General features: G+C 36.4%; 1 protein-coding gene across 1 annotated transcript in view; it reads right to left on the bottom strand.

Annotated features, from left to right (window-relative positions):
* Positions 1-5125: 5125 nt before the first annotated feature.
* Positions 5126-14307, bottom strand: part of LOC131428488 (dynein axonemal assembly factor 5) — a 31190-nt gene continuing 22008 nt past the window's right edge. Inside the window, exons 5-6 of the mRNA XM_058592471.1 lie at positions 6068-6407; positions 5126-5834 (exon numbers count right to left, since the gene is read on the bottom strand). Coding sequence (XP_058448454.1) covers positions 5719-5834; positions 6068-6407 — 456 coding nt within the window. The 3' untranslated portion in view covers positions 5126-5718. The remainder of the gene's footprint in view (positions 5835-6067; positions 6408-14307) is intronic.

The raw sequence follows: 14307 nt of genomic DNA, 5'->3' as shown, positions 1-14307 counted from the left end.
TTATAACGTTTGAAACACTTTCGGAAAAATAGTGACTGTGAAAATAGTGACTTTGTGAGAGTGTAATGACGTGATATAACATAGTGGAATTCAACGGTAAAACAACAGTACTATTAGTAATGATTCAGTGCTCCATCAGTCTGGTCAAGAAAGAATTCCTGCATCCTGCATTTTCTGTAAAAAAAAGTTTTATGTAATGTAATGCAAGTTTAGTGATATTTTGAATTATCCATACATACACTTGAACTGTTAAAAGTCCCCAAGGAAACGAAAAAAGCACATAATTTTCCTTTTAAAACATTTTTTTGATTATCCACGGAGGAGAAAAATTCTCTGGTTTATTAGAAACAAAACTGATACGGTTGATTCAAACAATAAATTTAGTTGTATCATTACATAATTAAGATCAGAGATAAAATGAACCAATATTTTTCTTGATATACAGGGTCCTCCATTTTTTGTTGTTGAACTAACGGTTATTTCGACATTGGTAACCTTATTGTTACTTCTGATTTGACAGAAACTTAGTTTTATCCTTCCGCTGAACGAAAATTGTTATGTATACGAAAATGATTGTGTATATACTGAGCTTGCGATCAGTTTGAAGAGGACGTCGATTTTTACCAAAAAATCATCTTCTCTGAGGCACATTTTCATCTCGACGGGTATGTTAAATTGTCGCTTTTTGGGACGGAAAAACCCGCACGTTATCATGGAGAAGCCGGTGCATGCTCAGAGTGACAGTTTGGTGCGGATTTTTGTCTGACGGCATCATTGGGCCATTTTTCTTCGAAAATGAGGCAGGAGCCGCCGCCACGGTCAATGGCGAGCGCTACCGCGCCATGATTAGCGATTGGTTCTTCCCGTTACTTGAAGACGAAGACTTGGACACAATTTGGTTCCAACAAGACGGCACTCCGTGTCACACAGCCAACACTACGATCGATCTTCTGCGCACAGTCTTCGAAGATCGAATCATTAGTCGGAATTCGGATGTCGTTTAGCCGCCTCGGAGCTGTGATTTGACGCCGTTAGACTATTATCTTTGGGGGCTGTCAAAGATAAGTATTATGTGGACAAGCCAGAGACAATTCAAGCCTTGAAGGACAACATTCGTGCAGCCATAGCTGAAATAAAGCTGCATACAATCGAAAATGTACTAAAAAACTGAACCGACCGTATGGCGTACTGCAAGGCCAGCCGATTCAGCCATTTGAATGAAATGATATTCCACAATTAACCGGAAGGATTGTACTTTAATATGAAAAAATAAATTTTGAAATCGGATGAACCGTCTGTGTTTTATTGCATGTTTTGAAAAAAGTTACATGGCGGACCCTGTAAATGTAAAACATGATTGAATCAACAAATACGTTGCCAATATGATCAACTCAACTTTTGTTGACAAGTAATAAATGGCTATTATTTCATTTCAACAATAAAATCTGCCGAAACAAACAATTTTTTCGTTAGCCAGGATGAGAATTTTGCTTCAAATCAAATAGATATAATTGTTGATATAAAAGGGAGAAAATGGTTCATAAAAATCATATTCTAGCTTAAAATTAACGGAAATCATATTTAAAAATCTACTGACTGTTTTGTTATTTTAAACAAGCTCAATTTCACTGCGTGCATATTCACCCCTATTCTGTATTTCGATCGAATCGGATTTGGTCAAGCGAATGTAAAAATTTGCATTTTCTAATTCGATCGAGTGATGCTTTTGTATGGAAAACTCGAACTCGATCGAGCTACAGAATGCTAAATTTTGTATTCGATCGAAACAATCCGATTCGAACGAAATACAGAATCGGGGTGATTGTCTCAATCTGTCTCGTATGGGTTGGTAATCAAAATAATTACACACGTCAAGTTTATTTTCCCAAATCGTTAAAATATAGTCAAATTCATGGTAATTCAGAAAGTAACCGGCAAATCCAAGCCTATCGAGCTTTGCTGTCTGGTGATTATTATGGTCCAGTGCAGCAGAGTACGAAGGATTTGCTCTCATTAACCTTAGAAAATGCCCATAATCCACACCAAACAGTAACCTTTTTGGGATGCATCGTCAGCTCTTGCCATACTTCTGGCCGGTCTTCACTCCAGATGCGGCAATTTTGCTTGCTGACGTATCCATTCAACCAGAAATAAGCTTCATTGCTAAACACAATTTTTCGATAAAAAGTGAATCTTCCTCTAACTTTGCAAGCGCCCATTCATGATTAAATTATAGACCAAACGACGATTCATGATCAAATTATAGACCAAACTGGGCAAGTTTGACAATGACACAAGACACGGTTCACGCGTGATCTGTCAAAAACAGTTTTGCCAAAAAGATACCATTTAAAAATCACCTGTTATTAACCTAATTGTGGTCGTTCACCGAAGCGTGCTTCTGAAGAAACTGGTGCGAGAGAACCACATCCTCTTCGCATGAATCGCTCTCATGCGCTCTAGCCTAAATACACCCAAGTGATCACGTGCCAGTGAGAGAACACTTCTGTGATTTGTTTTTTTTTTTTTATTTATAGAAGATAGCGCTGGCCTTGCCAAGAATTTTTTTTCCGCTGCAAGAAAAGCGAAATTTTAACACTGATTTGCTAAATATGCGTAACCCACGCTTCTCTTATGCGAATCGTAAATCAGAGTGCGCACCGGCATGTACACTTCGGGGAAAATATCTGCGTCCACCTCAGAGAATTTGAGAGCTCTGCACTAGCACTTTGGTATGATCCAGTGCTCGAGGCGAAAAAGAATAAACACGCGCTCTCATGATGCGTGCATACTCTGTATAACAGTGATGTGTATGTGTGAAAGAAAAGTGCTCTCATTGATGTTGTCAGTGCGACGGGAGAAATTACACTAGATCTCCGTCGTACAGAGGAGCTGAACATCTCTGCTGAGCAATTCTTTTTTAATAAAGGAGCAAAAAGAAATCAGGTAAAGTTTTTACAATAAATTCCATATGTTTAATAGCATTAGAAAAGTTATTTTCGGTCTTTTTATTTTGACATTTGTACAAGGTGTTTTATAATAACATTACTAGTGCAAAAATCTAAGCAATCAATCTCTGCATTATTAAAGCTAAGTATTTCGCCTCACGTGATTTTATGTCAGCTTTATAGTAGCGTGTAGGAATGATGAGTCTTCAATGGCAGGTCTTTATATGTATAAGAAACAAAAATCTGACATCTTTTTAGGCTTATGGATTACTTGTTTTATCTTTCAATTATGATGAATTGATTAGTCGATCAAAATCAGTTTGATTAGGATAAATAGAACAGAACACGCAGTAAATTTATCTAAAACTTAACTTTACAAACAATTCTATTCAAGTGCAATTCAAAAATTCAGTTGAAGCATGATTTATTTCAAACTGTTTTGGACAATGTGTTTCAACATAATAACTATGTTTCAACATCACTACTTTATGAACGTCTCTTCCATATAAGTACTCCTAAGTATACTAAGTATACTAATTGGCCTAGATTCTCGACCTGAATTCAGGGTCTGAATTCTGGACTTGAATCCTGGAGCTAGGTTCTGGATTTGAAATTCAGTTTCAGACCAGAATCTAGACAAAAGATTCAATTCAAAAGCCCAATGCCAGAATCCAGGTCAAGAATCCTAGACCTGGGTACTTGAACTGTATACTTAGCCTACATTTTGGAATAGTATGCTGGACCTGCAGTTCCGAAATTCAGTTGCAGAATCCCAAGTCCAGAATTCCAGAGTCAGAAATCTGATTTTAGTCCAGCCAAGGATTGGGACTGTACTTGGAGTTACCATATGATTAATTCATTTTCAGATTCTGATCCAGTTCTTCGACCTGAACCTGGTCCTAGACATTATTACTGGTCCATGTCCAGATCCTGATCTAGGACTTGAACCTATCATACAATTAAAGAAACTGGAACTGAACAAGTATCTAGACTTACACACACATTACGAATGTGGATCAAGTAAGAATAGCTCTCAAAATCTGGATCTCGATTTGGCTTTGGTCCAGCCAAATGATAAATCCAGGTTAAACCGGTCTTTCGAATTCCAAGTAAATGCACTTAACAGTATCTTGTTTCGTAGCACTCAGAAACGGGCCTTCAAAGGCTCCTTTAAGGATCAAATCAAGATCCTTCAACACACCTAGTCAACTAATTATCCTGATGTCCAGAGGTAAAAATCCAAACCAGCCAGAAAGTGAAAAAGAAAGAATCCTGGGACAGGTTTCGGCAGAGCTCCGATAGATTAAAAAAAACACTTGTAAACAGTTGCGGTTTCCAAAAAGTAATGCAGTCTAGAACTGCTTTTATTTTTAATTAAACCTACTGACGTGCGTTACTTAATTTTCACGATGTTACATTGAAAGGTGTACTCAAAAACAGTATTTAACATCAAAGGAAACTCCTTCTTTTTCGTATTCATGTCATCCGGTTATGTCTCTTACATTACTCACCCATTTTTTCCGTAAAAGGTACGACTCAAATCCATTTTCGCTGGCTCATTAGCGATTTGCGTTATTAAATCGATTTTCGGAATCAACTAGTTCAATTATTGTATTATTGAACATAAATCGCAATAAAAGCTCCAAGGTACCATAATTCTCGCTTTAATCCGATAAGCTAAATCAGTTGGTCGCTACCAACATAATAAATTTCCACTCAAACTGACGCATACTGTGCCACGATATTGCCATTAGAATGCGCACACCAAAGATAGATAACTCAATTACAATGCCTTTTTTTTCTACTTGAACAGAAGAAAACAAGGTGTAAAACGACAGTAATGCCGGATGCAAAAAATACCTTCTATTTGCCCGAGCATTGCCTTGTCCACAAAACAGCATTTCATCACATCACAAAGGAACAATCGAGGGACAAAAATCGCTAAAAGCTTTTTGGCTTCGTTTTTTTTTCTTCCTTCGACGTGCGACACATTGTAGAAGGAGATAGAAAAAAAATTACACAAAGAGTATAAAATTATGCGACAACGCCGAAATGGGGAAAAATCATTCAATCGAGCTTCCACAATCCATGGCAAAAAAAATTGATTGATCAAGGGTAAATAAAGCTCGATAGTGGGAAGAGCGCGAGAAAACTCACTCGAATGGATAAGTCGAAGATGAACCAATAATAAATTATGTTTATTGATGCATTACACAGCTAAAATGTACCCTGAACCAAATTGGGATCGGAATCCATCAGAAATGCTAAAATTAGAATAGGAAAGAATGGCTTCCGCTTTTTTTTTTGCTTGTCGATTCCTACCTTTCCCCGCGCGATAGATGAAAGAAATGAAAATCTATAATTGTAATCACGAGCAAAAAGTCCCGGTGTAGCAGCAAATGCAACTGGATTTCTGGGAGGTATGTGGCTGTGGTGAGACCAGTAAAAGCGCAGACGTGGAATAAAAATCTTTCGAAAATCTCTCCAAAACGCAGTCCTATTTTCCATGTTATGCATCAATTCGAATCTTTGATGAGCCAGTTTCATAATCAAGAGTGAGCCTTGCAAAAAAAAACACAATTCGGAACATCTAGGGTTGCATGCCGCTACTGAAGACGATTCCGTTCAACTGAAACTCGATTTGAATCAATTATTCTGGCGATTGGCTTTGTATTCGAACGGCATTCCGGTTCCTGATGGCGATGATGATGATGATGATGATGATGACGATGATGCTCTTCAATTGAGAGCAACAGAGTCATAGCAGTGTTTATTGGCCGGTGAGGATTTCATCCAGATCCTTCTTGTATGGGCATCCCGAAGCAACTTCATTAGCCAGGTCTTTGATTAGTGCACGATGATGAACGAGCTGACTTGCGATGGAATCTGTCGAATAAATCGCAAAAAAAAAACGAGAGTTGGTGAAATAGACTTGGTAATCGTACGGAATTCGGGATTCATCCGTTTTTCATTAAACACAAAAGTTAACCACATAAGAAAAAATATTTCCGATGAAAAGGTTGCTCGTTTGATAAGTTCTAAACAACTCGCGATATGACTTCCACGTTTCATTTCCCCTTTTTTTAAATATGAGTACTGAAGAAATGCTGCCTACTTACCAAGTATCACTTTGCGCAGTTTCAGTTCTGGATTTTCCAAGTGTAGAAACATGATTTTAAGAATCGGTTTGAACGTTTCCTCCCAGTGGGTGTGTTCAGCTTCTTCAGCGCCCGCGTTCACCAAACGCAAACAACCCAAACATTTGGCCGCTAGTTCGCGAACTTCACTGCTTGGATCATCCAACCGGGAGACAATCGGAAACGCAACCAGTTTCAAGTTCGCAAAATCCATGGGACTCATCGCCAATAAAGTCCTCAGTGCGTAGGCCCGAGTCGCAATACTGTGGTCTTCGATCAACCCGACCAAGGTCTTGAGCTGACCTGGTAGTAGGGTAATGAACTGAAAGAAAAATATTTTAATAGCATAAATAGCATCATTGGGCATAGTATAAAATATTTACATGCTCGAAAAAATACAACAGACAAAAATGATCACCAAAAATTCATTTTATGTGGAAGATCTTTGAAACTCTCAGGGAAGAAATAGACACATATCTACAGCGTGGGCCACGTAAAGTGGAAGCATTTGTTTCTGAACAAAATATATGACAAAAAAAATTATTTATATATATTATAATTTATTTTGGTTCAATGCGATTTGTTACAGTTATTTTTTGGCCTTGAGTACAAAATGTGCCCTTTTTCGGCGTGTTCGATCGTTTTGACCAATGTATCGGTCGATATAGCAACAGTTTCACGTCATATGTTGTCTTTGAGTTGAACTATGGTTCTTAGCATACCAGCGTATACCTTGGATTTCAAATAGCTCCACAAAAAAAGTCTGGTTACGTCAAATCTGGTGTAATTTTCCGTTGAAAAAGTCATCCATCTTTTTTTATACAAATGTAGCGTTTTCTTCATCATTTAGGGGTTTTTATTATTTTTACGTTTCGTCTTTGACTCATCAGTGCAGAACAGTTCAAATTGAACTGCTTAGTGCTAAACTCGGCAGTTCAATTTGAACCGCTAAGCAGACGTAAAGTTTCTGCTATTAACAGAACACTTTTTTGCAACGGAATGCAATGTCTTTTCTGACGTGCCGAACGAAAACGTGTTTTCGACTATTTCTGGCCGATGCAGGTTTGGTCATTTAGGGGTTAGCCAAATTTTGTGCTAGGGCACATAACCGTAACCCTCTGCGAGTTTCGAAGGGTCTAGAGTCTATCCTCGATACTCGAACAACGCACATCTCTCGATCCATCATAGCCTTGACCAACAGTATAAGTTTTCCGAGAATCCTTAGTCGTGCATGATTTTCCAAAGCTGATCTCGATCACCTGTGTCGTAGGCTGATTTGAAATCGATGAATAGGTCATGTGTGGGCACATTGTATTCGTGGCAATTTTGCAACACCTGGCGGATGGTTTTGTGGATGTCCTTGCGGGGGAAGAAGGTACTTCTAACTACCATTCCTCGGGAGTCCGAAAAGTTACATCGTTGGCCGTTGTTATTCGATGCGGCATGCAGGCTGTTCGGTCCGATTTCCGGTCGGTACATTGCCTACCTTCCTACCTTAATTTCTGCTGTAAAGCTTGCTTTAGATAGAATTGGAACAAAGACAATTGCATGTATTTCAGTTATTTATTATTGAATTCAAGATCTTTTTTACACAATTGTAGCGTTTTCTTCATACTTTTAAGAAAAAATACAGAAAAAATTGTTCGTCACGGTTTCGAAGGAATTCTTGAATTTTTCCTGCAACACGGCTCATTAGGCGGCGCACACCTTCTTCGTTTATCGTTTTAGCTACCTTATTCCACCAGGTCGTCATCCGATTGATGTCTTTGACAACTTTCTCTCAATAGGGCGGAACTAGGGGCAGTTGGGTGGGTTAAGGTTTTTCGGAACAAACTGTACCCCTTTCTCTGCATACCATTGTTGAACGACTTTGCTGTAATGACAGCTTGCCAAAACATTACGGGATAGTCGTGGGATTGAATGAACGACAAAATTCGTTTTTGGTGACACTCTTTTTGGTATAGTTCCGATGTCATTGTCTTATTTGTAACGAAAACTTTCATTTTTTGCCACAGCTGCAAATGCCCTGCCAAATCATAAATTTTCTTGCAAATTTATCGGCAAAAATACATTCAAATTTGGCTGGAACATCCCCCCGAGCCGTTGCCAAGTAAAATTTTTGACCTGGGATTTGCCCGAAGTCAGCCTTGACATAGGTTTCATCGTCCATCAGAAGACACCCGTTGAACTTGATCAGCACCTGGTCATAAGTTTTCGAGCACGAATTTTGACCACACTATTCTGTTTTATGGTCCGATTTGGATGTTTGCTAGCTCGATACGACTTGATTCCTTCCCGGAGTCGAGTTCTCCTCACGGTACTATGGGCAGCACCGAATTTTCTGGCCAAATCACGGTCCGACAGATTAGGATTCCTCTTAATCATCTTCAAAATCATACCACACAGTTTCCGGTCGACAGTTCCACTCCGACGATTGGCTTGAGGCTTCTGAATCGTCGTCAATGTTTTCTTATACAGTTTGATAACGCGCCATACGGTATTTCTGGGCAATTTCAGCTGTTTAGCTAGCCTAGATGCAGACCACAATGGATTTTCCAAATAACTGTGCACCATTTTTTCCCTTCTTTTGGCTTCCATGTTCATACGTGAAGCTGACAAAATTCCCGACACGTGGGCGCCATGAACTTCCAAATCCGTCCACCAGAATCGTCACAAAATGAGCAAAAGTTTGTTCCAATTCTAAATGAAGCATGAAGCTGAAGAATGAAGCTTTAAAAACGACATAAGAGAATCTCCTTGAAAGTGCACATCTTAAGTAACAGTTGCATGCCAATGAAGTATCGCTTCAACGCTGAGTTATTACTGGTATTTTAAATTTCATATTTTTGTAAAGCATTTTCAAAGTAGTAAGATTAATGGTCTCGCCATTTTTTTTTTCATTTCCATCCCGATGTATGCCATTGAATTTTAAGCATCTTCAGTCTACAATTAAGGAGCAAGACTCTTTGCAAGCGTATGAGTAATGTCAACAATGTGTGCGTAAGAACAAATTCCGGCGCTTTTTTCCTGATTTCATTCAATAAATCTTCCATATGGTTGAAAAATAAACTAATCAGTTCATTCTGCTTAAAATTGCAATTCGAGAAAAGCGAAAGTTCTAGTCTAAAACTCTTTCGTTTTTCATGAAACTGCTCGAGAAAAAATATTTCAGTTTCAGCTTACTTCCACTAACACATTTGATTAGCAACAAATACATTTCTATATGGATTTCCTCTAGAAGAAATGATTGTGATATAAAGATTTACGTACCTTCCATAAGTAAACCCGCAAAATAGGAACCTTTAATTTAACACGCGAAAGACAATGGATAAGGAATGTTGTCGTAAAACTAGGGTAACGGCTCCCTATTTCATCTGAGCTCCTATTTCCATCTCATCCCTTCACCTCATTACTTTGAACATGAATAATATTTTAAAACCTACCTGAACCAAACTGTGAAATGTTTTAAAATGATTATAAAAGCTATTGTCACACTTTCCTATTGAAAGAAATGGTTTTAAGTTCTTCGGTTATCGTTTTTTTCATTTCAAATAAACTCACTTTTCAATTTAGGACACATTTTCGTCTCAAGATTTACAGTTCGTCATGTTTCTGATTATCTACTAATCGATTCGTCTCACAACATGATCACTTTTTCGCACAATTACACTACCATTGAATGCTGGATGACTACATAATTAGTAATGTTCACTTGCTACTTGTTTAATTAACGATTTAATGCTTCAAAAACTACCCGACAAACAATAAAAGTCTTTAAAACTATGAAATGAAAGTTTTTTCACTTAGTTCACTTGATTGCGCTTTGTTTTCATCTCATTTGGTTTCACAAAGTTGCCAAGTTATCTCATAATGTTACAAAACAAAAATTGTTTATTTTTTTCATCAAAATCTCATCAAAAAGTATGCTTTTTGGTATCCGCGATATTAGTTTAATTATATTATTGATATTAATATTTCAATAAAACTGTTTTGGCTTCGAATATTACCAGGAAGAGCATGTTAAATACTAATGAAATAACCATTGTGGCAAATCTAGTAGCACTGGTTTCATTCCGCTTTACGTCAACGCTGTGAAGTGTGTGTGTTTCATCGGCTGTGCACAGAGATGCCAGATATTTTCATAGAAAATATGTATTACGTTGCATAGAAACTCTATATCTGGTCTATCTGTTTTCACTAATAAAATGATGTTAAATCTGTTTTCACTAATAAAATCTGTTAACATCATTTTATTAGTGAAAACAGATAAACCAGATATAGACTTTCTATGCAACGTAATACATATTCTATGAAAATATCTGGCTTCAAATAGTTCAAATTGGTTCCAAATTTTAATATAAATGTTTGTCAGTGTTCATAATCAATTATCTACATAAAAGATCTCCACTTTAAAATGTGATTTGTCCGTTGATTAATAAACTTTTAAAGAATCACTGCAATCAAATACTAATAGATACTCAGAGAGAAAAGTCTAATTTTTTACTTCTTTCTTTATATGAACCTGTACAAATCTGTATTAAATTTAGGAAATCTTTACAAAATCGGTACTTTAATTTAAACCAGTACGCGAACGCAAAAATCTATACAATACATATAAATCTGTATAAATGGCATCTCTGGCTCTACACTTTGTTTTAAGAAGGGCTAATGAATAAATAGTAACAATCACAGTTTTGTTTTTATTTAATGTTCACCAAATTAACTTTTCAGTAAAATTTTAAATTTAAAGCGAAAGGTAACGGAAACGACTGAAAAATTTTTAAACGTTGAAATGATTTCAAACTGGTTCTAAAAATATCGTATATTGTCTCATAGTTGGCATTAGGCCGTTTTTAAGAAGAATTCTGACATTTTGAACCTGAGAGTGTAATAGTGGAATATTTCGTTTTGATTGCTGTCGCCATTGCTAATTTATAGGATGAATAAAGGATCAACGATAGGATGGATAAAAATCCATTGAGATGAAATTAGGAGCAGAGTAGAGAACATTTCAAAAGTGTTTTTTGCTGTTTTATGAACATTATTTTATTTTCCAAGGAATGTGAATCAAATTTCAATGTGGAGCAAGGCGAATAAAGCAGTAATATGAAATAGTTATAGTGATTTTTGTGGCTAAATCGAGGTTTGAAGGCGACGTCCTTACAAATGAGATGAAATAGGGAGCCCTTACCCTATTTACTTTTCCGGAAAACTGTTTTTTGTAACAGAAAATATTTGGTTTTGTTTGATTTGTGTGCCGCAATCTAATACAAATGCATTGGAGTAGTGTTGCTAACTTTTTTATTAAGGAATTAAAATCTACATTCATAACATGTAAGTAATTTTTCATCAAACGTTTGTGAAAAATTGATCAAAACTGCTATTTCATCCAAAAAGTCAAGCTTGACATTTATTTGAGAACAAATTATTGTTAAAAAAAGGTTGTTTGAAACTCAATCGTGCAAGTCACTTTGATAAACTGGTTGCACTGCATATATGAAAACATAAATCTATCCCGCTTGTGAGGAATTCTGGCAATCGTCAGAAGGCTGGCTGCATTCCGGCTGCTGTCAAAATTGTCCAGGCAAAATTGCGTCATTATCTTGCGTACGTGTCTTGTTTATTTCCCTCCTCTTTCTTTTTTCTTTTTTTTTTTTTATTCGACTTCATTTGATATTCGTCAATCTCGCATGTACGTACAAAAAACGAATCTTGAGACGAGGTAAATGAGATTGAAATATGGGTATGTTTGGTAGTGAGAAAGCAATGTTATTGGCAATAACATTTTACATAATTAGTATATATGAAGGGCAATAACTGATTGTCTTTCATATGTACTTTTTGTTGAAAAAATGAAACCAAGACGCTAAAAATGTAGAACCGATTCAAAACGGTTCTGCCAATCTTGTATGGCAAGAATCCGACAGAAACAGAACCGATAATAACCGCTAGCCGAAATTCTGTGCCGGAAACAAGTGGGTACAAGTGGGTTAGTTCTACGTCTGCAACGACGAACAAGTCGCGAAACCTTTGAAAATTAATCATCTCAGTTTCACTTTCAATCTAATATATCAATTAGCTGCAAATCATTAGCTGGAGAGAAATTTACATCATTCTTCTTTTTTTGGATCATTTTCTTCCACACCTGGTTTGTACATCAGAACAACTGGAAATATTTGCCGGAAAAGAAAATCCATAAAGTTGTTTTGTACGAAAATGGAATTTCCACACACGGAGAACACGCAGATCACAAAACTACAATATTGCAATTGTTGTTTTACGCCTTGGTTGTTTCTACTAAAATGTTGTTGATTTATCTAAAATATCTATTGATTTTGTCATAACCATTCAGGTGAACGAAATTGCTGTATTCAAATGCTGTCACTTGGCGGAGAACGAAGACCGCAAAACGCAGTACAAAAATCCTCGTCATTTCACCAGAAACGTTTCATATTGAAAATTTTCAATGACAAATGAACGTCATTTACGTAATGGCGGTTTCTTGTAAGTGAAAGTATGCAGAAGAATATGTGTTTTCATATGCAGGGTAGTTTAATTGGTAAAACAATTTCCCCGGTTAGGAGTTAGCTACGGGTTCGAGTCCCGTAGCTGCGGTAACATTTTCGCGGTTTTTATTACATCATTGTGTTCATATGTCAGTGTTTTAATGATTATAAACCAATTTCTGTGAAAATAACAGTCTATTATTTTTAATGAGAATCATCGGACTGGTGTTTAAAATACGTGTATTCAAACATTCTTTAAAATTCTCAGATTTTGATCAAACTAATGTGTAATTAAACCTGAAAAATCTCGAAATGAATTTTTCTGGATTATTTTCCAATATGGCATCGATAGTAACAGTGAGTTGAATAGAAAATGGTTCACCCAACGTAATGACATAACGAAATGCTCCACGTTTTGTTTTTTTCTATCAGTTTCAATCTTCTAGTTGAATTAAACAACAATACAGTATAGTCATTCATCTTAGCGGGCCCGACTTTTGTGATACGCACTGTAGGTATTATTTTGGTAAGTCCGTGTGCTAGAGTTGCAAAAACAAGTTGCACAAGCGGTAATATATAACTATGGAAGTAACTATGATGAAATTAACTTTTCGTTCAATATCTTTAAAAAGTAATGTCAGGTCTGCTCTTTTATCCCGAGATGAAAATCAAATACAAATTATCTGATTGATTTTTATTTTCATTGCGTATGTAACGCTGTATTCCTGCAACTTTTATGATAACAATCTCATATCTGCAAGTTTTGCGTTCAATTCAAACAGACAAATCTTGCACAATTTTTTTTGCAAGTGTTTTTCTAAAACTGAAGAAAACTGCACACACTGATCTAAAAATTCATGAGGCAGCAAAAACAATGCGGGCTCTGCAGAAATATATTTTTTACAGCAACGTTATCAATTCGGCTTAGCATTTTTTGCCTTGCGGAGAGCATCAATCATTTCACTAATTTTTCTTCCACAAGAGATTTCTAGCAATTTCGACGTATATTGTGCCCGGTACAATTATGACAGCCGTTTGGAAAGTTTTTGATAAGTTGCACAATTGTTATAGTTACTCCCGTTTTACATGACGATGTGAAATTTTTTGTAGAGCTTCTAGTGAAACATTAACAAGTTGGTGATTTACTGCACAATTGTTTTAGATGTACTTAAAGTTGTTCTACAATGATTTTTTTCGGTAGTATTGTGAAACTTAACAGGGGTAAGTTGCACAACCAATTTCAATATATATTTCTAAAAATATCTAACATTAATAACATTTCTAAATCAATTGTAAAACATCTTGAAAGTTCAATAAGTTACATTTGCTACTTGGGGAGGCATTGGCTTGTCAGAAACATTCTTATAAACGGAATCAAAAAAGCTCTTCCTGCAAGTGGAGGAAAGATTTCTTAATGTCCTGTGAACATTTTGCTGGTGAATTCCCTCTTGGTAATTATAATCTTTTGTTGACTTTCTTTATCATCTGTGAGTTTAATGATAAAGCTATAAGCGGCTACTTAGGTAAAATTTCGTTGTTCAAGCAGTGAACGATAAGTTGCCCCCCGAAGAAACTAACAGTAAGAAATATTTATTGCAATAGGCGTCTTAAGTTCAAATAACTGAATAATTGGTTGAACCAACCGAGACATTTTTTACTTTTTGCTCAGTTGCACGAGTGACACCTCATTGAAACGTTTCACTTTTCGTTTCGTTA

This window comes from Malaya genurostris, chromosome 2 (assembly GCF_030247185.1).
Source record: "Malaya genurostris strain Urasoe2022 chromosome 2, Malgen_1.1, whole genome shotgun sequence".
In the NCBI taxonomy this organism is placed as follows: Eukaryota; Metazoa; Arthropoda; class Insecta; order Diptera; family Culicidae; genus Malaya; species Malaya genurostris.
The sequence above is the reverse complement of the archived record's forward strand: the minus strand, read 5'-3'. Positions and strand labels throughout refer to the sequence as shown.